Source organism: Muscardinus avellanarius, assembly GCF_963383645.1.
Source record: "Muscardinus avellanarius genome assembly, chromosome: 6".
NCBI lineage: Eukaryota > Metazoa > Chordata > Mammalia > Rodentia > Gliridae > Muscardinus > Muscardinus avellanarius.
In genome coordinates this window covers 93,425,636-93,450,991 of record NC_137791.1, presented here as the reverse complement: position 1 = coordinate 93,450,991, position 25,356 = coordinate 93,425,636, and the positions used below count along the sequence as shown (strand labels likewise).

The following is a 25,356-nucleotide window of genomic DNA, read 5'->3' as shown; positions in this document are numbered from 1 at the left end:
GTTTTCTAACTTCCTCGATGCCTTGCACAAAGTGGGCACGAAAAACTTTCAGAATGAGGGATTCTATCTCTGCTTTTTCTTGTTCAGTCTTTGTTTAATCTCTCACACACACATTTGGTCTTATGTTCTGCATTTTGGCAATAGATGCTGAGGCTGGAGTTTTTCCTTCAGGGAATAAATAGTAAGTCCAACGTAATCATTATTGCTCAGTGCTGGGGCTAAGTGGGGAACCTATACTTGCGATGCTCTCAGGCTAGTGACTTAGGTCTGTTTCTAATGTTTCTAATGGAAATGGCACTCAGCCAAGACAGGTTGGAGTGTCGTCAAAGAGACAGCCTGGCTGGTAGTGCTCCCAGGCCTCATGAGGTGGCACAGAGTATTTTTGGAGCACTTACCACAATCTGGTGTCTGCTGCCAGCCTTTGGGGCTTAGAAACCTTAGGTTTAGTTAGCATATCAAATCTGGTTTGGTCTTGCATTTACTCAATCTGTAAACATTTATTGAGCACCAATTAAGTGCCAGAACTCTCAGTTAATGAAAATTCAACTCAGATGTATATGTACTCCATAAAAGGAGAACTCGAGGAAGCTCATCAAACAGAAAAATCCGAGCACAAGTGGATTGAAGGATTCAGAGATTCAGAGTTAGCAAGACTGTCTTTCTGTCTTTGGGCCCTGCTAATACTTCCTCTTGTTTCATTTATTTATTTATTTATTTTATTTTGCGGTCCTGGGGATGGAACCCAGGGGCATTCGACCTCTGAGCTACACCCCTGGTCCTATATTTAGTCTTTATATTTTTTTTAAACAGGGTCTCACTGAGTTGTGAAAGGCCTCACTAAGTAGTTGAGGCTGTCCACGAACTGCAATACTTCAGTCTCTGCCTCCCGAGTGCTGGGATTTTAAGTGTACGCCACCATGCCCGGCTTCTTGTTCCATTTTTATCTGAAGCTCCTCTTCACAATGTTTCTGATGGATGTGTTCTTTTGATATTTAAAGGCATTTCGTTTAGTGGTTATTTTGCTGGTTTAGGGACCATCCTACTTCTTTAAGGAAAATTTACATAACTCTTCCCTGATTGTTTAAAGGTTGAGTTAAAAACTCTTGAAGGTAGCTTTATTTCTGCTCTTCCCAAAGTTTTAAGGGATACTTCACACACACACGCATACACACACACACACACACACACACACACACACACACACACACACACACAGCACTTGTCTTTTTGTCCATAAGACAAAGTATATCCAAGGAGTATCTAGTAATGTACAAAAGGTGTTCTTGTGTTTACTATGTATAGATGACATTTCTTAATATGGGTAGTCTCTTCCTTTGAAAATAAATACATTACTCCATGACTTCTACTCTCCTTTCCATCCCAACATGGTCATGAAAATTAACTAAAAGCACTCCTCAAAGATTAGACCTCAGGCTTACATTTTTTAATCTCTTAGTATAATAATAAGGGGGTATAATAAACAAGGCTATCAAATTTGTGGCATACTATAAGAGAGATCACAAATTAATGTGCACACACACAGCACACAGTTGTGGTGTTCACAAAGTAGTTACTAAATTTATAAAAATAATGATTTTAGCACAGTTCAGTATAATGTGTGTTCTGTAATGGGACACAAGTTGTAATTGAATAGATGTAAACATTTAAATCCAGCCAGTGTTTCTTTGCGATTGCATGTAGAACTTCATGTGGAGATGGGGTTAAAAAAAATCAGACTTTGATGCTCTTCTTGAATGTTAAATTTGGATAAATGCTTGTCACCCCCCCCCACAATCCTTATTCTGATTGCTGTGCAACATTTACCAGAAACTGATGATCTAAGTGATAAGAGCGTCTTAAAACACTAACAGTCGCGGCCTTTGTAGAGAGGAGACTGACACCTAACGGGTCTGGCTCTGCCGAGTGACGCCCTAATGGGCTGGGAGCTGGCATCCTGTACTCAGGGGCCTGGGGGACCGAGAGCCTGCGACAGCTTTGACTCAGGGAACCCAGTCTCCAGCTCCCTGAAGCCGGAGCAGAGACCAAGATAGCCGCGTCTCCATGGCAACCGGACAACGCGCAGTGAGGGGCCCAGGGTGGGGCAGGGCGGGACAGAGCCAGGGGGCGGGACTGGACAGAGAGGGGCGTGTTATGGGCGGGGCTCAACATGGGGGAGGGGCTACGGTGGGCCGATTCGAGGGGCGTGGCTAAACCCGGGTGGGGCTGAACAGAGAGGGGTGTGTCCTGGGCGGGGCTGAGTCCTCAAGATTGGAGCGGGGCTGAGTTAAAGGGGCGGGGCCAACATGGGCGGGGCGGGGCTGAGTCGAGGGGCGGGGCCGCCCGGGCGGGGCGGGGCCTGCAGCCCGCCTACCTGTTCAGGGCGTAGACAGCCGTCTAGTCCAGGGCCGCCCGCCCCGAGGGTGAGCGCTGCCAGTAGCGGGAACCTTTGACACCATGGAGGAAATTGTGCTTTCAGGCTCGTCCATGCTGTCCGAGGTGACCGATGGGCAGGACACGACAGAAATATCCACTGGCTCGGATGTCTTCCCGAAGCACTTGATCTTCGGCGGCGGGCGCCTGGAGATTAGGGAGTCCACCGAGGAGACCACCGAGGAGGCTGAAGAGCGAAAGCCTGCAGAGGAGGACGACCGTGAGCCTGCGCCCTTAGAGCCCTTAGAGCCGCACAAACTCTACGAGCCCCAGGAACCCAAAGAACCCGACGAGCCCCACGAGCCCCGCGGGCCCCCCTCGCCTCACAAGCCCCGGCGGCCCTCCAAGCCCCGCAAGGCCGGGGAGCCCCCGCAGCCCCGCAAGACCCTCGAGGCCGAGGGGGCCGCGATGGGGCCCAGCGCCGTGGTGCAGTTCTCGCCGTCTCTGATCACCAGGTTTCCGCCGCGGCTCCAGACCTTGTCCACGTGCGGTAGGTGCTGCCCGCGCCCCCTGCGCCCCACCATCTAGAACTGGAAGTCTAAGGGGAAGGTCTGAACGCCAGCGCTTGCTGTGCTTTAAAGGACCTTCACTCTGGTGACGTGCCCCTGCCGTCTGCAGTCATCGCAATGCACTTGGGGAAACTGACGTGAGAATCTCTCTCCATTTCTTCCGCTGCCACCCGATGACCTCCTTGCTGTTCTTCAAGACCCGTTGGTACCTCCTTTGAAGCGCCTTCCCTCTTTTGGTGGTGCTGGGAATTGAACCCAGGGCGCTGTCACTGAACTACACCCTCAACCCTTTTTCTTTTAGTTTCTTAAATTTTGAGACAGGGTCTACCGAAGTCCTTCTTACTTCTACGACAGCAGGTCATTGCATCCCTCTGGGTTGCACTTTTAACATTCCCTATTACTGCACTTAGGCTTTTGTGTGTCAACATTTCTCTTACTAAAGGCAGGGACCTTTGGAGGGAGGATATTTGGGGCAGTGTTTGGCACTCAGCCCTATGGGAAAACAAAACAGTCCGGGAACAAGTACTCAAAGAGTGCATTAGAGTGCTGGCTTGTCTTTTCATCCTCAGCGAGTTCAAATGGTGCTGGGCGTGGAGGTGCACACCTGTAGTCTCAGTATTGGGGAGGATTGCACGTTGGAGACCAGCCTCAGCAACAGCCAGACTCTCAGTGACCCAGTGAGCACCTGTTTCAAAATAAAGATGAAAAGGGGTGAAGGTGCAGCTTGGAGGTAGAAAGCCCCAGGTTCAATCCCCAGTACCACCAAAAGAAAAAATGTAAAAGGTTAGGAGGCTGATGAGACTTGGGTATAAAGATCCCTGCTCTGACCACATCAGCTCCGTTACAGCCCTTCCCTGCTTACTCAACCCCAAACAGTTCTTTGTGAATCCTGGCCAGTTTTTATCCTGTACTCACTGAGTCCTCTGTGCTCAGCCTCAGGTTTATAATCCATTGTAATTTCTTTCTTTCATCTCCCATCACTCTATTGGCTCTCTTGCTAGCCACCAAACTTCTGACAAAAACCTCAACCCCGGTCAGCCCCAGTAATCCATCTGCCTTCTTTTTACACCTGGCAGTTACTCTTGCTATTCAAACTTGCACAACCATACTGTCTGGGTTATAATTCATTACCACAAACCTTGACTGGTCATTTGGTACTTCCAAGCAAACTCACCGTATTTGCCCAGTAGAGCTCTCCCCGTCTCCGAGATGATGACTGAATGCCTCCTTTACCCTCCTCTGCTTCACATCTGTGACTTCCACTCAGCTGAAGACTCTGCCTCACACCTTATCAAGAACATAGAGGCTGGCGTGGTGGTGCACGCTTGTAATCCCAGTACTTGGGAGGCTGAGACAGGAGGATCAAAGGTTCAAAGCCAGCCTCAGCAATGTAGCGAGGCTCTCAGAAACCTAGTGTTTCAGCCAGGCGTGGTGGCACATGCTTATAATCCCCGCGCTTGGAAGGCTGAGACAGGAGGATCGCACAGGTTCGAAGCCAGCCTCAGCTACTTAGTGAGGCTCTCAGCAACTTAGTGAGACCCTGTTTCCAAATAAAAATATAAAATAGGTCTGAGAGTATAGCCCAGAGGTAGAAGGCCTCTGGGTTCCACCCCCAGTACCACACACACACACACAAAAAAAAAACCCTAGTGTTTTCATATAAAGAAATAGAAGTTTGGAGGTAAAATGCCTCTAGGTTCAATCCCCAACATAAAAAAAAAAGGAACACAGAGGCAGTGAGTCATGAACTCACCGTTAGATTTCTTACCATTAATCTATTGTCTTTCCCACATCTGAACTCATGGGTTCTGCTTTTTTTCATATTTCTGGAAAGATTTCTGCCTCTTTTTATGAGAAGCAAAATTTTCCACTTGTATATTAGATTCTACTTTTATCTCCTGAAGAACTTGGTTTCTACTGTTATCTCCTCTCCATACCTATGTACTACAGAATCTCTTCTTTTCTTTGTTTTGTTTTGTTTATAGTACTAGGGATGGAACCCAGGGGCATCCTACCTCTGAGCTACACTTCTGCCTATTTCATTTTTTATTTTGAAACATTCTAAGTTGCTGAGAGTCTCACTACATTGCCAAAACTGGCCTTCAACCTGTGATCTTCCTGTCTCAGCTTTCAAGTACTGGGATTACAGGTGTGAACCACCACACCTGGCTCTTTTATTTTGAAGTAAACTCTGACCCCATGTCTTCAGACTTTTTTTTTCCTCCGCCATCACCACCATTACACTGTTCTTCTCTGTAGAACTTGTCAAAAGAGATGTCTATACTCACAGACTCCCCTTTCTCCTCCTCGTTCTCTACTCAATTCACCTGCTCAGGCCTCTTTCTAAACTGAAACTGCTGTGGTTCAATACCACCCCTGTGATCTTTATGGAGATTTCATCATCCCCATTCACTTGCTTTCCCAGTGTTTGGATGTCCTCACTTGGAATGATCTTGTCTTTCACATCTTAGGCACCTCTCGCCCTTCCCTGGTGCCACTTCTATAATCTCAGTTTCCAGCACTCTACTCTCTGCCTCTCCAGCTCACTCCTCTATGTCCCCCTTTAAGCAAAGTCTCAGCTTCAAAGGGGCCTCTAATCCACAGATTCTACTAACTTTTCACTACATATCGCTATACTACCTATGTCCTCGCCTCTCCTTACCCACCTTATCTTCCATGGTGCACCAATGCTATCACTTTCTTGCAGATACCCTAACTCCTTTGTGTCTTTCTCCATCTTTCTTGCCTTGTTGAGTCCAAATCTTACCTGTGCTTGAAAAATAGGTAATGGCAAGAGAAAGGCAAACAACTATGCTGAGTCATCCTTTCATGACCTTGAACTTCAGCGGGGCGCTCAGTGCTACTTTGCAACCACTCAGCTTCCCCAGTAAATTCATTTTGCAAATATCCCAGAAATCATGGTCCGTGTTCTTTTCCCTCAAACCTCCTACATCCCTTCCTCTCTTCTCACTCTTAGCTGATGGCCTCACTTATTTTTCACCGCAAATAGAAGAAATCACAAGTCATAACTTTCCCCCTTGGATTCTACCAAACTACCAGCCTGTGTACACAAATAATCTGTAAGCCAGGCGTAGTGGTGCACACCTGTGATCCCGGTAATTGGGAGGCTGAGATAGAAGGATCACAGGTTTGAGAACAGCCTCAGCAACTTGGCAAGACCCTGTTTCAAAATGAAAAATAAAAAGGGCTGGGGAATATCTCAAAGGTAAAATGTCCCTGGATTCAATTCCCAGTACACAAAATACCCCACAAACACAAACAAACAATAACCAAAAAACAGGGGCTAGGGATGTAGCTCAGTGGGCACTTGCCTAGCATGTATCTAGGGCATGTTCAATTCCTGCAGGAAAAAACAAACAACACTACACACACACACACACACACACACACGCACGCACGCATGCACACACGCACACAAACAGCTTTTTACCCCATATATCAATTGTTCTCATTTCTTTTCTTCTCTCTTTTTTGTGCTGGGGATGGAACCCAGGGGCTTTCTACCTCTACGCTACACTCCCAGACCTATCTTATATTTTATTTGGAAACAGGGTCTCACTAAGTTGCTGAAAGCCTCACTAAGTAGCTGAGGCTGGCTTCGAACCTGCATGATCCTCCTGTCTCAGCCTCTTAAGTACTGGGATTACAACTGTGTGTCACCACCGCTCATTTGTGTTGTGTGTGTGTGTGTGTGTGTGTTAGTTACTGTGGATGGACCGATCATTTGGTGTGTGTGTGTGTGTGTGTGTGTGTGTGTGTTAGTTACTGTGGATGGAACCCAGGGACCTTCTACCTCCAAGCTACACTCCAACCCTATTTTTTATTTTTTAATTAATTAATTTTTGTGGTACTGGGGTTCCTGGAAGCCCTTCTACCTCCGGGATACACTCCTAGACCTATTTTATACTTTTTTTTTTTAATTTTAGGAAACAGGGTCTCGTGGCTGGCTTCGAACCTGCACTATCCTCCTGTCTTCGCCTCCCAAGCATAGGGATTACGAGCGTGCGCCACCATGCCTGGCTTATTCTTTATTTTGAAACAGGGTCTCACTGAGTTGCAAAGGGCCTCACTAAGTAGCTGAGGCTGCCCAAGAACCTCCATTCTCCTGTCTCAGCCTCCTGAATGCTGAGATTACAAGTGTATGCCACCACAGCCGGCTCTTGCTTTTCTTTATGGGAATATTTTCTCAGAATAATTCTTTATAGTCATTATGTCTGTATCCTCTTTTCCATTCTTACGGACCTTTATTTTTGTATGTGTGGTACTGGGGATTGAACCCAGGGATGTTCCATCTCTAAGCTACAGCCCCAAATCTATTTTATTTTAGACAGGGTCTCCCTAAATTGTGAAGGGCCTGAGGCTGGCCACAAGCCTGTGATCCTCCTGGTCTCAGCCTCCCAAGTACTGGGACAAGTGTACACCACCATAGCTAACTCTTGAGAACCTCTTAAATTAAGCTTACCCCCCTTTGCTTAGCTAAAGTTGCTTTTATTGAGGTCACAATGACCTCTGACCTTGCCAAATCCCAAGGTGAACTTTTCCTCTTCTTCATATTCATTTGATACATGTATTTCTTCTATCTTAGAACTCTTTACTTTCTTCTGAAACACCAGTACCATCATTCCCTACCTCATGGTTTGTTCCTGACTCAGTTTCCCTTGCTGAATTCTCTTCTTCCCAGCCTTTAGATTGAAGGACAGATGGCTTCGTCCTCTCAGATTCTTCTAGAACTTTCCTTATTATCTGGGTGATGTCATCAGTTCTATGGCCTTAATTACATTCCCAAATTATCTCTAGACTCAGTTTTTCCCCTGAACTCCACAGTTTCTAACCAATCATCCATTTAGCTCCCTGCTTGAGTATCTATTAAGCACATAAAATTTAATATGTCCCAAACTTCGGTACTGGGGATTGAACTATGGGACATTCTACCTTTGAGCTACCCCCAGCCTTACTTTATTTTACTTTGCAACAGGGTCTTGCTAGGTTGCTGAAGGTCTCACTAAGTTGCTGAGGCTGGCTTTGAGTCTGGAACCCTCCTGTCTCAGCCTCCCAAATCTGGGATCACAGGTGCACTCTATGCTCTCCTACCTAGCAGCCTCCAGCTGGGCTCCTCTGCCGCTCTCGCTGAGCCTCCACGCCACTGTGCAGATGGTGGCCTCAGGAGTCCCTTAGAATGTGTTACATGCAGGTTTCTGGCTCTCAACCACCGGGAGTAAGCTATTCCCAGTTCATGTAGCATGTAAACTAAAAGTCCTCAGCAGCAGACAGGGCCCCACTTGATCTGGCCTCTGTCAGCAACTTAGTCTTGAACTGGATCTGACCGGTCCCTAGGCTCAAGTCCTACCACCCTCCCTGTGGTTTTCGCTCTAGCCACAGGGGCATCCTTGATCCTCCTCTGGATCATCTCACTTTTTCTTTTGCCAGGACACCCTCCCTCAAGTATGCGTCTTCTCCATATACCAAAAGAATACATGTAGCTGGGTGTGGTGGTGCACGCTTGTAATCCCCGCACTTGGGAGGCTGAGACAGGAGGATCGCGCAGTTTTGAAGCCAGCCTCAGCTACTTAGTGAGGCTCTCAGCAACTGAGAGACCCTGTTTCCAAATTAAATATAAAAATAGGTCTGAGAGTATATCCTGGAGGTAGAAAGCCTCTGGGTTCCACCCCCAGAACCACAAAAAAAAAAAACCAAACAAAAAAAGAATACATGTAGCAGGGCATGGTGGCACACACTTATAATCCCAGCATTCGGGAAGCTGAGACAGGAGGATTGCGGTTCGAGGACAGCCTCAGCTACTTAGTGAGGCCCTTTGTAACTTAGTGAGGCCCTGTTTCAAAATAAAGAATAAAAAATAGGGCTGGGGATGAAGCTTGGAGGTAGAATGCCCCTGGGTTCCATCCCCAATTCTGCCAAAAAAAAAAAAAAAGGTGTGTGTGTGTGTGTGTGTGTGTGTGTGTGTGTGTGTTGCTGAGGATTGAACCCAGGGACATTCTACTTTCAGGCCACACACCCACACCTATTTTATTTTTTAGTTTGGAAACAGGGTACTTCTAAGTTGCTGAGAGCCTCACTGAGTTGCTGAGGCTGGCTGTGTATCTGCAATCCTCCTGCCTCAGACTCCCAAGTACTTGAGATTACAGGCGTGTGTCACCATGGCTGGCTAAAGGCTACTCTTTTGGCTGGTTCACTTTCTTTAAAACACTTATCTGACTATATTATGCATTATGTCTCATTGTTCATATTAAGCGCTTATAAGGGCAGGGCTTAATGATTATTGTTGAGCAAAGAATTTCTTCACTTGACCCTGATGTCACCAGATCTGGTAGTTCCTTCTCCATCCTCAGGGTTGTTAAGGAGATTCACAGCCAGGTGTGATGGAACATGCCTGAAATCCCAGTACTTGGGAGGTTGAGACAGGAGGATTGCCGACCTCAGCAACTTGGAGAGACCCTGTTTCACAGACCCTGATTCACAGAGTTGACACTTAGAACAGACTGTGGCACATGCCAAGTACTCTGCTAGCCGTCAGCAGTAGGAGTGTTAGTCTATCTTACTTGGCCTCCTGGCTGCATTGCACCCAACTGACTGCTCCCTTTTTGAAGCTCATACCTCCTTCTCCTGTCCCTGTCCACACCACCGTCTCCTAGCTCAGCACATCCCTCCCTGGTCACTCCTTCTCTGGCTCCTTTCCCGGGCTGTCTTTGAATTCCTGAGTTCCAATGGGCTCCATTCTGATTTTCTTTTTATTTACCACCTCCTCCCCAGATGGCTATATCCACTCTTAACGGCATTCCTATGCGGCCGTCTCCTGTTTATCTTCCCATTCTGCTTTCTCATCTGAGGCCTCCACACATATATCCAACACCCCACTGGACATCTCAGTGTGGATGGCAGTCTGTAGGTGTGTCAGCTGTAGTAAACTTGTAAGGGAAGTCTTGATTTCCCTCCCAATCTTGTTTTTCCTTCAGTGTTTCCCATCTAAGAAAATACCATCTAGTTGTTCAAGCTAAAGAAAATCTATCCTTTCCTGCTATTCCTCTTTCTTTGCCCTCAAATACAATGCACCCAGTGAAAGCTGTATTTGTTTTATCTCCAGATCATTTCCTGAATTCCTTGGTTTCTCCTGCTAACACCCTCTGATCAATTATGGCTGTTTCTCACCTGGATTTCTACAGCGGCTTCCTGAGTAGCATCTCTGCTTCAACCCTGTTCCCTGCGATCCTTTGCTAGCCCAGCAGGAGTGGGTATTCTAGAAACCAGAGTAAGATCACTTCCCCTGTTAGTCTTCTGTGGCTCCCCATTGCTCTAGAAGAAACTCAATGGGTAGGCCGGGCCTTTAGCGCACTCCAGGCTCTCTGGCCATGGCCCTACCACTCCCCTCCTGCCCACTCTGCCTCTAAAAGGCTAGTCCACACCAGAGTCCACAGCGGAGCATTTGTTGTTTCCTCTGTCTGGATACTTACTGTCTTCCTAGGGTCATCAACTCGCCAATTTCCATCACTCAGGTTACAGCCCACGTTTTTTAAAAGGTCCCCACTAGTGGCGCATACCTGAAATCACAGTACTTGGAAGGCTGAGACAGGAGGAGCACAGATTCTCAGCCAGCCCCTGCAGCTTAGTGAGAGCCTGTTTTAAAAATAGGGCTGGGGAGCTGAGTGATGGTGCACGCTTGTAATCCCAGTGCTTGGGAGGCTGAGACAGGAGGATCACACAGGTTCAAAGTCAGCATCGGCTACTTAGTGAGGATCTCAGCAACTTAGTGAGACCCTGTTTCCAAATAAAGTATAAAATAGGTCTGGGAGTATAGCCCAGAGGTAGAAAAGCCCCTGGGTTCCACCCCCAGTACCACACACACACACACACACAGGGCTGGGGGTGTAGCCCAGAGACAGTGTTCCTGGGTTCAATAAATAAATGGTCCATGCTGCCTACAGCAGCTTTCCTGAAATAGCTTCATGAGCTCTGACTCAGAGCGTATGGCTCTAAAGCCCCCTGCCTCTTCAGCTTGTCTTCTAGATTTTTCTTGTTAATGAAAATAAGTTTTTTGTTAATTTCCCTAGTAGAGCGCAGTAAATGCCAAGTATATTTATATAATGTTTATATAAAGTGGTATGAGCATGCACACAAAGCAATATTCAGCATTATCACTATATCTCTGCTCACCTACCTAGTGAAGATTCTTACTTAGTGAAGATTCTGCCTTCTTCTTCTTCTTCTTCTTCTTCTTCTTCTTCTTCTTCTTCTTCTTCTTCTTCCTTTTTTCTTCTTTCTTCTTGCACTGGGGATTGAACCCAGATGCATTCTACCTCCAAGTTATATCTCCAGTCCGATTTTACTTCTTATTTGGAAACAGAGTCTTGATAAGCTGATGAGGCTGGCTTCGAACCTGTGATCTTCCTGTCTCAGCCTCCCAAGTATGGGGATTACAAGCATGTGCCACCACATTCAGCTTACTGAGCATATTCTGAGGCACTCTTCTGTTTTCTTTGGGGTACAAGGATAACTAAGACATACCGGTTGTGTGCAATTTTTCTTTTATGTGTGTGGTACTGGGAATTGAACCCAGGGGCATTTTACCTCTGACCTACACCTCCAGTCCTATTTAAAAAAAAAAATTTTTTTTTTTTTTGCAGTACTGGGTACAGAACCCAGGGGCATTCTACCTCCGAGAGACACCCTCATCCCCATTTTTAATTCTTTATTTTGAAACAGGGTCTCACTGAGTTGCAAAGAGCCTCAAGAAGTAGCTGTCCTCGAATTGCGATTCCCCTTTCTCAGTCTCCCAAATGTTGGGATTACAAGCAAGCACCACCACGCCCAGCTCCTATTTAATTTTATTTTGAAACAGGATCTTACTAAGTTGCTGTGGCGGACTTAAAACCTGCCATCCTCCTATCTCAGCCTCCCAAGTACTGGGATTACAGGTGTGCACCACCTGCCCGACTTGTGTGCAAATTTTAAAAAGGTGTGGAGAGAGTTCCATTATTCTAGAAGATTACAAAAGTCTCACCACCTACCCATTGCTGTCATTGTTAAACTCTAGTGAGCACTTACTCTGTCCAGGGTATAGGCGCTGAGCTGTAGACGAGTAAGACATGGATTCCATCTCTGAAGGAGTGTGTGGCTAGGGAGGCTGGGCACAACCATCACAGCAACATAGCCACAGCACACCAAGGCAAGTGGGCTGAGTACCGCACAGGATGGTTGCTTTGTTTTACTGAGTTAAATGGCAAAGGTAACCTCTTTTTAAAAATAGAATATCTAAGACAAAAAAAATCATCCAAAGTACTCATTACAGTTATTTAGGCTCAAATACTAAAAACAACACCAAAGACATACAAGGAAATATCTCCTTCCCACTCTGTCCCACCTCAATCGCTCTCCCACCTTTTACCCAGGTAGCCAGACATTTCTGTGTATCTTTATATAAATGTAAGAAAGTGCTGTACAAGCATGGGTGTGCTTCTCTCTTTCTTACTCAAAATATTATTCTTCACTGTTTTTTCTTTCACTAGACCGCAGATCTTCCCACTTGCTCACATACAGTCTCCTCATTTGTTTAAAATCACAGATGCATCGTGTCCTGCTATTTCACCTCGGTCTGGTTTCTCCCTGAACCTTGCTATTACAAGTGATGTCATAATAGAGAAACCTGAGCCGGGCGTGGTGGCGCACGCTTGTAATCCCCGCGCTTGGGAGGCTGAGACAGGAGGATTGCGCAGGTTCGAAACCAGCCTCTGCTGGCCTAAGAGACCCTGTTTCCAAATAAGATATAAAATAGGTCTGGGGGTGTAGCCTGGAGGTAGAAGGCCCCTGGGTTCCATCCCCACTACCACACACACAAAAAAAATAATAATAGAGAAACCTGTGCACACACCACGTAGTGCACATGCAGGTCCACCTGCAGCATTCCCAGGAGTGGGATCGCTGGAGGGCGGATGCCTTTGCAACTGTGACTTAGTGAAATTGCCCTCTATGGGGGTCGGTTCATCTCATCTGTCCACCAGCAAACAGCATCCTTGGCCTGAGCCCCTCCCCGCTACAGTGACTTCAGTATGGTTGAACTTTGGCTTTTTGAAAAACTGGTAGATGAAAAAGTAGTACGTCAGCAGGGCATGGTGGCACACGCTTGTAATTCCAGCATTTGGGAGGCTGAGACAAGAGAATCTCCATTCAAGAACAGCCTCAGCTACTTACTGAGGCCCTTTGCAACTCAGTGAGACCCTGTTTCAAAATAAAGAATAAAAAAATAGGGCTGGGGGTATAGCCTGAATGCCCCTGAGTTCCATCCCCAGTACCACAAAAAAAAAGTAGTATGTCAATTACATATTTATTTATTTATTTATTTATTTATTTATTTATTTATTTTTGTACTAGGGATTGAACCCAGGGGCATTCTACCTTTGAGCTACAACCCCAACCTTTTTTTATTTATTTTTTGAAACAAAGTCTCACTAAATTGTAAAGGGCCTCCTTAAGTTGCTGAGGTTGTCCATATACCTGGGATCTTCCTGTCTTAGCCTCTCAAGTACTGGGATTACAAAGGTGAGACACTATACCTTGGTGTCAGTTAAGGTTTTTTTTTTTTTTTTTTTTTTTTTACTGGGGATTGAACTCAGGGGCATTCTGCCTCGGAGCTATCTCCCCACCCCTAAGCTGGCCTCCAACCTGCAATTCTCCTACCTCAGCCTCCCAAGTACTGGGATTACAAGTGTGCACCTCCACACTGGGCTGTCAGTTAAGTTTTAATTTATTCTTATGATATTATGGGAATAATATTAAGCATCTCTTTTGATTATATATTTTTGTGTCCTCTGCCTGTTTCTCTTTTGGCTTGACCATTTCCTTTTTCTCTTATTTATAACAAGATTAGCCCTTTTGGGGGATATGTGGGTTATAGTCTTTGCAAGTTGGTGACGGCCTTTGTCTTTGGTTATGCTTATTTACCCATGTTTCCTTATCTTGTAAAAGCTTTTTTTAATAGTAAAAGTCATCAGGCATGTCTTTTGTGGCTTCAGTACTGAATGATAATTTAGGAACGCCTTTTCTAAGTTACAAAGGCCTTTACCTATGTGTTTTCTTCCTTAGACTTAAAAAAATTCATATCTTCAATCCATGTGGAATTTATCCTGGCACATGGCGTGAATTACAAACCTAGCTTTCGCAGTGGCGGCCCTGTTGCCTGAGCCCTCTCCACCCAGATGAAACCAGGTCAAATGAACATTAAAAAAAAAAGTGATTTGAAATCAGAGGGAGGCCCAGTGGCTATGTGCAGGTGTGGGGCATGAGGGGACATAGCTCACCCTTTTCTCCTAAGACAGCTTGGCAATAGGGCCTCTGAATAGAATTCTTCGGCTTGTTGGTTATTTAGATGAAAGGGCTCATTCTCTTTCTGCCTCTGCTGTCTCACTTCAAGCAAAACCTCCCTCCATCCCTCGTCTCTCTCCCAGAGACCCTGCGCTAAGGCTGTGAGGAGCACTGTCTAGGGAGCCTGCCCAGCCGAGGAGCAAGAGTGAGCAGTAAGTAGTGGCAGATCCTGCGCTATCAAAGAACGTCCCAGTGTCGGCTTATGCATCAGCGCACGGTTTGTAACCGGAATGCATGGTAGTGCCCCCCCAACAAACGCGAATCTTATTTTAAAGAGCCTTGAAGAGCCATGTAGTGCCGGGTGTGGTGGCGCACGCTTGTAATCCCCACACTTGGGAGGCCGAGACAGGAGGATCGGGCAGGTTCAAAGCCAGCTGTGCTGGCTTAAGAGACCCTGTTCCCCCAAATAAATAAACAAATAAATAAATAAATAAATAAATAAAAAGAAAAGCCATGTAGGTCTTCCTGAGGCATATTCAAGGGGATCATATTGGCTAACACAATGCAAAACTTTTTTTGTGTGTGTGGTTCTGGGGTTCCTGGAAACCCTTCTACCTCCGGGCTATGCTCCCAGACCCATTATATATATATATATATATATATATATATATATATATATATATATATATAATTTTTTTTTTAATTTGGAAACAGAGTCTCTTAAGCCAGAGTGGCTGGCTTCGAACCTGCCTGATCATCCTGTCTCCTCCTCCCAAGCGAGGGGATTACAAGCGTGTGCCACCACACCCAGCTTGCAAAACTTTTTAATATGTTAAGATATCTCACTTCCCAGGTCCCTGACATCCTGACCTCTCCCTGCAGATACCTTCCTGATTTCTCCCAAGCTGCAGCCTGCCTCTCCCTGACCTCTTCTAACCCCACACCCAGATCTCTTCTTTTCTTCTAAAGGGTCTTCCCGGTCTTTTCTTTGAGGTCAGCTGTAGCTCATTTGGTCCTGGAACATGGCCCTCCTAGAAGGCAGGGCAGAGGGTGAGGTGGAGAACCATGACCCTTGGATATTCCCTCCCTGTCATGTTACAGAGTGATTCACTCGTGGGTGCAACTTGGGGCCCTCTCTGCGGGAGCGCCTCCTCGCCACCTGCGAGGAACAGCGCTCAGCCAGCAGATGGCAGCCTTCCCCGCAGGGACTCGGAGCCCAGCCCGTTCCTTAGCTGCAGGAGGCGATGAGCAGCGGGATTTGTTTGCTGCTGAGTCAAACACTGAAAGGGAATAATAGTCATGATGTTCTGATGGCCGCTTAGAGGGAGATGCTCTTAATCATAGCTCCAGAGCCTTCAGTAGCCTCTTCCTATTGCTCTTACAGAACTCTCTCCAGGGTGCATGGAGGAGTCCAGCCCTGGTCCTTTTATCCCTTCCCCCTTCCCTCCAGCCCCCCTCCAGCCCGCTGCCTTGCCTCCCTCCTCTCCGGATCCTACCACAGGGCCTTTACACTCGCCACTTCGTTTGTCTGAAACACTTTTATTTGCATTCTCCCTCCTCCCAGATCATCATTTATCTGCCAGTTTGTCTTTATTTCTATAGTTCAAATATCATTTCCTCCCAAAGGCTGGGTCACAACTCTCCTTCCTAAAGCAGGTACCTGCTTTCTTCTACTTTACCAGGCACATGGTGCAAGATGATTTCCTTCTTAAAACTCATCACAGTCTGAAATGATTAACTTGCTTCTTGTCTAGTGTGAGGGTAGAACGGGGATTTTAACTCTTGTGACCCTTCTCTATTCCAACGTTTAGGATGAATGGATAAAGTCAGTATAAAAGCCATTCACATACACTTCTCAAACACCTTCCAGATTCAATTGATATTTATTTATTTATTTATATTTTATTTTATGTTTTTGGTGGTACTGGGGTTCCTGGAAACCCTTCTATCTCCAGGCTACGCTCCCAGACCTATTTTATACTTTTACTTGGAAACAGGGTCTCTTAAGCCAGCGCGGCTGGCTTTGAACCTGCACGATCCTCCTGTCTCGCCTCCCAAGCATGGGGATTACAAGCGTGTGCCACCATGCCTGGCTAATTGATAGCTATTGAGCTCACAGTAGCTTATGTTCATTGTGTTGTAAATAATTAACACTGTCTTGTGTTAGCGTAGGACAACCCACTGAGCCTGGTGTGACCGCATGTCTGAAATCCCAGCTTCTTGGGAGGCTGAGGCAGGAAGATGCCAAGTGTGAGGCCAGCCTTGGCAACTCAGCAAGACCTTGTTTTTTTTTTTTTTTTTTTGCGGGTCTGGGTATGGAACCCAGGGGCATTCGACCTCTGAGCTAAACCCCCTGCCCTATTTTTTTTTATTCTTTATTTTGAAACCGGGTCTCACTGAGTTGCAGAGGGCCTCACTAAGTAGCCGAGGCTGTCCGCGAACCGCGATCCTCCGGTCTCAGCCTCCCGAATGCTGGGATTACAAGCGTGCACCACCACGCCCGGCCAGACCTTGTTTCAAAATAAAAAATAAAAAAGACTGAGGATGTAGCTCGGTGGTAGGGTACTTGCCCAGCTTGTGCACGGTCCTGGTTTACTCCTTAGGACCTGCCAAAAACAAAACAAAACAAAAAACACCCATTGAAATATATGCCATTTATGTCGTTGTTTTACAGATGAAGAAACGGGCACAGAAAAGTTAAATGACTTACCGCATAGTAACAGAGCAGAGCGTGAACACAGTCTGTCAGCCCCATATCCGTCTCCTCTTCACCACCACACTTCTGCCCTCATAGCACGAGACAGACCTGTTGTAGGTGCTGGGGTGTCAGGGAGGCGAAGGTGATGAGCGTAAAGAGCTCAGCACAGTGCTGGGTAAATAGGACTTCATATTCCTATCGCAGTCAGGGAACCAAGACACCCATCTATTCAACTACGAACCCTCTGTGATACAAGGCATGAAAAATCATGCAGAAGCCAGCCTAAGGAGTTCACAAGCTAAGAGAAAGCCCATCACAGACATAAGTATGACAGAATCAGAGTCCAGGTGAGTGATGTGGCCACTCAGCCCAACCACGACCAGGCCCTCTACACAGTCACCTCTCAATCCTACGTCACCCTCAAAGTGTGTTTGTCCCTGACAAAGAACTTAGCGCTTTGTGGAGCGGTGGGACTGGTTTCTAAAGCAGTATGAACTGATGCAAAGCCTGTGAAGTACTGCAGAGGCTGGACAGGCAGAGGCCAGACTGGTTCTGAGTGGGGGAAGACGTCCCGCTGTCACTGTGCAGAAGAGGGAACTGGGGAGCATCGTAAGGCCAGAGAGCGATACTGGAGTTGTGCTACTACGGGCACGGGCACGTCAGCCAAGGAGGGAGGTTCAGATGTGTAAAATCTTCCTGCTGCCCGCAAAGAAGTTGAATGTTTGCTCACTGCTGTGCCTCAGGGTCCTGGCTCCAGCCCACCCTGGGGATTTCAGCTGGAGCGTGCAGCTCCCAGAGGACGACGCTTGATGCACTGGAAAGAGCACTGAGCAGGGGCAGGAAACTCGGAGTTTCCTTTTGGTTTTGTGACAGTTGTGTGTGTTTTCTTTCTAGGGCATGAGGTGGATAGACTGGCGTATTTCTGTGGATACCTTTACTGTTGCGGGTTTGCATTTAATACAGATCCTTACTTTGATTTAACAAAATGTTGCCAAAGTGAGATTACTGCATATTCCTTGGTATAAAAAGATTTAAAAAAATTCTTTGCCAATTAGAATTATAAACCTTTGGGGATTAAACCAAAATAGGCAAATATATATGTTTGTAATTGTATTAGCTGTACATGTAAAATTAAAATTATACGTTAAAGAGTTTTTCTAAATTTAATCACTTATTTGAACATATTTTAATTTTACATGTACAACTAATGTACTATTAGAAATATACAACATTAGAAATAGTATTAGCGCCGGGCGTGGTGGCACACACTTGTAATCCCCACGCTTGGGAGGTGGAGACAGTAGGATCGCTCAGGTTCGAAGCCAGCCGCACTGGATTAAGAGACCCTGTTTCCAAATTAAAAAAAAAAAAAGTATAAAATAGGTCTGGAGGTAGAAGGGTTTCCAAGAACCCCAGTTCCACCAAAAAGAAATAAAACAAAAAAAGAAATAGTATTAGAATAATACATTAGACTAATACAGTATTAGAATAATACATTAGAAAAAGGATATTTCTAAATTTAAACATTTATATCTAATGTTTCATGAAAAATAGTTTTATTTAATTTTTTTCATGCATTTTTTTTTTTGTGGTACTAGGGATGGAACCCAGGGGCATTCTACCTCTGAGTTATACACGCAGCCCTATTTTTTATTCTTTATTTTAAAACAGGGTCTCACTGAGTTGCAAAGGGTTCACTAAGTAGCTGAGGCTGTTTTTGAATGGAGATCCTCTTGTCTCAGGCTCCCAAATGCTGAAATTACAAGCGTGTGCCACCACGCCTGGCTTTTTGCATGTTTTTTGTTTGTTTGTTTTTGTTTTTGAGGGGTACTGGAAATTGAATACAGGGGCATTTTACCTCTGAGCTTTACCCCTAGCCCTTTTTATTTTTAATTTTGAAATAGGGCCTTGCCAAGGTGTTGAGAGTCTTGCTAAGTTGCTGAGGCTGGCATCAAACCTGGGATCCTCCTGTCTCAGCCTTCCAAGTACTGGCATTACAGGTATGCACTACCATACCTGGCTTTTTACATACATATTTGATATCACTAGTGTCACTCTTGAATAATTTAACACTTTTTTTTAAGGGCACACTATTTTCTATTTCTTAAGTTGCTTGAGACAGAAAACTTAAAAAAGTTACTATTGGGAAATTTCAAACATACACAAAATAGAGAATATTTTAGGTATTTATGTACTCATTACCTGATTTAGTCATTCTTTTTCTTTTTCTTTTTTGGTACTGGCAATGGAACTCAGGGATCTTATACCTCTGGTCCACACTCCCAGACCTATTTTCTATTTTATTTGGAAACAGGGGTCTCACTAAGTAGCTGAGGCTGGTTTCAAACCTGCACAATCCTCCTGTCTCAGTCTCTCAAGTACTGGGATTACAAGCATGCACCACCACGCCCGGCTTCAGTAATTCTTAATAACAGTTTTTGAATTTTATTTCACCTAGGTACTCTCCTATAATTCTCTCCATTCTTTGTTAATATCCTATGGGATAAATTTGTTTTATTGAAAATAATAGATACCTTGTCATTTCACCCATAATTCATAATTTCTCTAATTGGTAAGAATTTTTTTTTCCGGTACTGGGGATGGAACCAGGGGCATTCTACCTCTGAGTTATACCCCCAGCCCTATTTTTTATTCTTTATTTTGACACAGGGTCTCACTGAGTTGCAAAGGACCTCACTAAGTAGTAGCTGAGGCTGTCTGCAAATCAAGATCCTCTTTTCTCAGCCTCCCAAATGCTAGGATTACAAGCACAGTCACCATGCTTATTTGACAAAGTGCTGTGCGGGGCTACTCCAGGCAGAGAACCGCTGCCCCAGCCCCAGCCCCCTCCCCCACCGTTCTCCCTAGCCTCCTCTCCTGGCAGGGCCTGCCCCAGTGCTGCAGCAGCATCCAGGGCAGGAACCTGCACAGCCATGGCTGCACCTGCAGCGCTGCGGCTTGGCAGCTGGAGCCTTTGGGCTGCTGGAGCCTTCGCAAGCGGAGAGGGGTCTTTGTGGGTCTCAAAGACTGACAAGCTGCACCTGTAAATCTCAAAGACTGATGTCCCTCACTTTGTGGCCACCCCTCCCGAGGCCATCAGGCCAGTCCTGTGTTCACTCAGGAAAAAGGTGGCAGACCACGGCGCTGTCCACGCAGACCTGCCTTGTGCCACAGGCAAATCAGTACAGCCTGCAAACCTGCTGGTCTCATGTTTGCACGCGGTCTGATAATCTGTTTATGAGAAACCATAATGATGCTAATCTTCGCTCCTTAAAAAGAACCCCCCATTTCAATAGATTTCATTATCTTTAGGAGATGTGGGCCAAGACATTCCCCAGAAGCCGGAAACAACCCGTTTTACTAAACCCTGAGTGTTGGATCTTTTTTTCCTGTGCAAATATCTACGATAAAGTTTATGGTTTGAGTTAGCCACAGAAAGGGATTAATGACAATAGCTGAATAACAGTGGCCTTGTTATGTTGACCAGTTATAACAATATATGGTAATAAAATTATTTAAAATGAATGGTTTACTTCTGGAATTTTCCATGTAATAGTTTTGAGTTTCCATTGACTCAAAACTCCAGAAAGCAAAACCAGGCGTAGGGGGACTATTGTACTAAGAAAAATTAGGGTCCTTGCTTTTTACGGTTGGATGCTCAGAGATGACTGTGCTGAGCTTTGCTATACATTCTTCCCTTGTTCCATTTTATTTTGCTTTCCTTTCTCCCTCTATTTTTCTTTTTAAATTTCTCATCTTAAAATAGCTGTATCCCACTGGGTGTGGTGGCGCACGCCTGTAATCCCCGCGCTTGGGAGGCGGAGACAGGAGGATCGCGCAGGTTCAAAGCCAGCCGCGCTGGCTTAAGAGACCCTGTTTCCAAATAAAAATATAAAATAGGTCTGGGAGTGTAGCCTGGAGAAGGTTTTCCAGGAACCCCAGTACCAAAAAAAAAAAAAAAAAAAAAAAAAGCTGTATCCTATCGTGTATTTATGTGTGTTTTATGTAAGCCATCTCAAATCAAATGAGTGGACGGTCTAAACACATACAAAAAGAAACCCATGAAAATACACATGAATTCATGCTATTAGGTTTACATTTTGCTAAGATTTGTTTTCATATTTAGAACCCTTCAAGGAAATGTTTCCTTAACAATTACTTAACAGACACTCAAATGACTTATTATCTGCAGAAGTTTAAACAGAATCTTCTGAATTTTTAGAGTTAATAATACATTTATTGTGTGTTTACAATGCTGGGGCACCATGTGAAGTGCTTTACATGTATTATTTAATTTTCACATAACCTTGTGAGGCAAGAACCCCCTTTTTTTCTGTACTGGAGATTGAACTCAGGGGCATTCTACCTCCAAACTACACCCCCACCCCCAGCCCTATTTTTTATTCTTTACTTAGAAACAGGGTTTCACTATGTTGCAGAGGGCCTCACTAAGTAGCTGCGGCTGGCCTTGAGCCTGTGATTCTCCTGCGGTTACAAGTGTGCGCCACCACGCCTGGCAAGAACCCACTTTTTACTTGAGGAAGCAGTTACGGAGAGCAGAAGGAAATTTGCCCGAGCTCAGAGGGTAGAGCCAGGATTTGGTTCCAGGCAGTGTGATTCCAAGCCTGACCTTGCCCATTAAACAATACCATAAGAGGCCCACACTTGTCTGCTTTTAAAAAATGCCTGTATCCTATCCCCAGAGATTATAATTTAATTAATCTGGGATGTGACCTGGGACCTGGAATTAAAAAAAAATATTCCCAAATGATTCTAATTAGCAGGAATGTTTGGGAATGATTATACTACTGTTTTGCTTAGGCCATTGGTTAACAATCGCCACCTGAGAGCGATTCTGTCCTACCAGTTACAGAGGTGACCTCAAGTGTCTTTTCTAAAGATTGAAAGCTCCGTGGGACATTCTGGCCTGAGAGAGTGCTATTCATTCTTATTATTGGTATGGATGGACGTCTGTTAGGATTGATTCAGTACCATGCTCACTCTGACTCATGTATAAAAGTAGAGCGGTAGGAAATACCTGAGTTTAAGAGTATCATTTTTTAAAAGACTATCACCTGTCTCTGACTAGGCTGCAGACTCCTTGAGGAGCAGGCCTGTCTCACTCATTTGTGTTCTCTGCACTCACCCCCAGCTTGCACAGAGATGCTGCAGCCACAGGGAGTGGGACAGTTGTGTTTCCCACAGTGCTCTACTAAAGTTATTGATAGACTGCAGGTGTAACTAACAATTCTCACTACTGTTCATCTCTTCCATGTAAGGTGCTTTACATGTCTATGTCACTGATATATATATATATATATATATATATATATATATATATATTTATATGTATATATGTATATGTATTTGTGTGTATGGTACTGGGGATAGAAGCCAGGGGCCTCCCAGGTATTGGGGTTACAAGTACGCGCCATCACACCCAGTTTATATCACTAATACTATGACCTATCGATTATCCTCCAATCTGAGAGGGGAAAACTGGATCTCAGTGAAATGAATCTGCCCAAGCTGTATGGTTGAGTAACTCATGAAACTGGGGTTTGATCTGTGTCTGTCAGATACTAGAGTATAACTGCTGTCCTTTATCCAAAACACTACAGATGGTAGAAAATGTCATTTCAGAACTCACATGGCATTAAAAACTCCAAGCCAGGCATACTGGAGCACATTCATAATCCCAATACTTGGGAGACTGAGATAGGAGGATCTCAGATTTGAGGTCAGCCATTGCAATTTAGTAAGATTCTGTTTTAAAAAAATAGAAAAGAAATAAAAGGGAGGTGTCTGGGAGGTAGATTATCCCTGGGTTCAATCCCCATTAGGAAAAATCCAAGAGAGATTATCTGGAACAATCTGTCACTATGAAGCCTATTATGACTGGTCTTTGGATGCCTTGGTCTTACAATCACCTACATTTGCTCACTGCCCCCCACCAAAAGACATTCTGAACATGAATTTTCATTTGCTTAACCATTTCTTCTAGTTTATAAAGTTCAGGTTTTTAAAATTTCTCACTATTGAAAACACAATACTGAATATGTTTGTGTATAAGCTTTGACCATATTTGAAGTTATTTCCTTAAGAGTACATTTCTAGAAATAGAATTGGAGTAAAAAATATAATAATTGATGGCTCAAACTGACAAATTCCTTTTCATAAAATATAGTAACTTAAGCTTTTCCATCAGGGCACAAGAGTATTCATCTATCTTACCTTTACAGAATCATTATCCTTTGCAAAGAAATGTTTCTAATTTGATAGTTTAAATTTTTTTATTTGCATTGTTTTGATTATAAGCAAATTTTTCTTATGTTTATCAGACCTTCATGTGTCTTTATACATGAATTCAATTCTTATCTTTTGTCTATTTTTATAAATATCTATTTTAATGTTTTTCTTATTTATAATTTTGTAAACTAATAAGATATTCAAATACTAATACTACAAGCCTTTATCATATTTGCTGCCAGATAATTTCTCTCACATTTATTTCCCTTTATTTTTTTATTTTTTTATTTTTTGGTGGTACTGGGGTTCCTGGAAGCCCTTCTTCCTCCGGGCTACAAAATAAATAAATAAATAAATAAATAAATAATAAAATAAATTTAAATTTTTTGTTTTATTTGTTTTTTTTTTTTTTTTGCGGGTCTGGGGGTAGAACCCAGGGGCATTCAACCTCCGAGCTATACCCCCGCCCTATTTTTTATTCTTTATTTTGAAACCGGGCCTCACTGAGTTGCAGAGGGCCTCACTAAGTAGCTGAGGCTGTCTGCGAACCGCGATCCTCTGGTCTCAGCGTCCCAAATGCTGGGATTACAAGCGTGCACCACCATGCTCTGCTTAAATTTAATTTTTGACACGAAGTTTTATGTTTTAAATATTTTATTTATATTATTCTAGTTTTTGTCAGCTTTAATGTTAGACGGTTAAAATCCAGTGATTAAGTAGATGGTCTCATTTTTTCTCTAATTCAGCCTTTAAAAAGAAATATTTATATGGGTGTGGTGGTGCATGCCTATAATCCCAGTACTTGGGAGGCTGAGACAGGAGGATTACAGGGTCAAGGATAGCCTCAGCAAGTAATGGGACTCTCATCAACCTAATAAAACCCTGTCTCAAAAATAAAAATAAAATAGGGCTGGGAGTGTGTAGCTTGGAGGTAGAATGCTTCTGGGTTTAATCCCCAGTAATACCCCCCCCCCCACCGATTTACCTGTGATTTTGGTACATGGTGTGATATTTTTAACTTGGCCATTTCCTTAAATATCTATTTTTCCTAGGACCTTTCTCTTTAGATTTGTGATTCTATCTTTATCATATTTTTTTATTCTGGCTGAATCTAACTTTTGCTTTCGTTTTCTTTTAGCTGACCCTGATTCCTATGACTTGGCAGATAAATGGTAAGACCATGGCTCTATTACTATTATCACCCACCTCCACCCGTGGATCCAGCCGAGCCAGACAGGGCAGACTCCTGGGGCAGCCTGTCTCTGGGTGTGGGAGGGAGGTTCCTCTGCTCCCCTTAGTCATGGGCTCTTCTATTCATAGCTACTAGGGAAAAGGAAAGAAGGAAGGTAAAATAGTTAAGAAGTGAAGCGGGAAAGAAGATGGAGATACTGGGAGCTCTTCTATTCTCTCAGTTTTTCACTGTTACATACTTAGGTCGATTTATTTTATATTAGACCCGAGCCTTTCAGGGGCTTAGGAATCTGCACTGGCAATCTTATGCCATCGATTTTGTGAAGATCCAGGTTAATATGTCCCAATCTCCCTTGCCACTAATTGAAGTACAGTGGCTAAGGAAATCAGGAAAGTGCCCTCTATGAAAAGAAAAGGAAGGAAAAGAAAAGAAGAGAAAGGAAAAGAAAGAAACCTGTGTGTCTATGTATGTACATATTATCCACCAAGACTTAGGCTTCCTCAAAATAGATGCTAACCCATGGTTTGGCTAAGATGTAGTTAGAAGAGGAAAAATGAATTTTGGTGACAAGTAAATAGTACTAGATCTTTTATTTTTAAACTTTCTTTGGACAGAGCATCACTCTGTTGCTCAAACTCCTAGGCAGCTGGGATTACGGGTGTATTACTCCACATATTGCTCCAAACTTTGATTTCATCTACTCTTTAAAAAGTGGGATAAAATCATTTATATTTATTGTTATTATTCAACCCATTAACAATTATGTTGATTATTTAGACCTATTTTATATTTTATATTATGTATTCTAGTTGCTTTTTCCTTCCCTTTCAGGCAATATTTTGGGGTAATGCTTTCTTATTTTCTCATGATAATCCTAAAAATTAGGATAGGGCAAATATACCTACTAGAATTTACTAAGAGAAAATGAAATTCAGAGAAATGATTAT

General features: G+C 44.2%; 1 protein-coding gene across 1 annotated transcript in view; it reads left to right on the top strand.

The window, feature by feature from the left end:
- Positions 1-2,454: 2,454 nt before the first annotated feature.
- The window catches only part of SPMAP2L (sperm microtubule associated protein 2 like), a gene marked incomplete at both ends in the record, with an annotated part of 60,778 nt that continues 37,876 nt past the window's right edge, over positions 2,455-25,356 (top strand). The window contains 6 exons of the mRNA XM_080697242.1: positions 2,455-2,920; positions 16,945-17,081; positions 17,557-17,688; positions 17,863-17,914; positions 19,853-19,981; positions 24,356-24,389. Coding sequence (XP_080553368.1) covers positions 2,455-2,920; positions 16,945-17,081; positions 17,557-17,688; positions 17,863-17,914; positions 19,853-19,981; positions 24,356-24,389 — 950 coding nt within the window. The remainder of the gene's footprint in view (positions 2,921-16,944; positions 17,082-17,556; positions 17,689-17,862; positions 17,915-19,852; positions 19,982-24,355; positions 24,390-25,356) is intronic.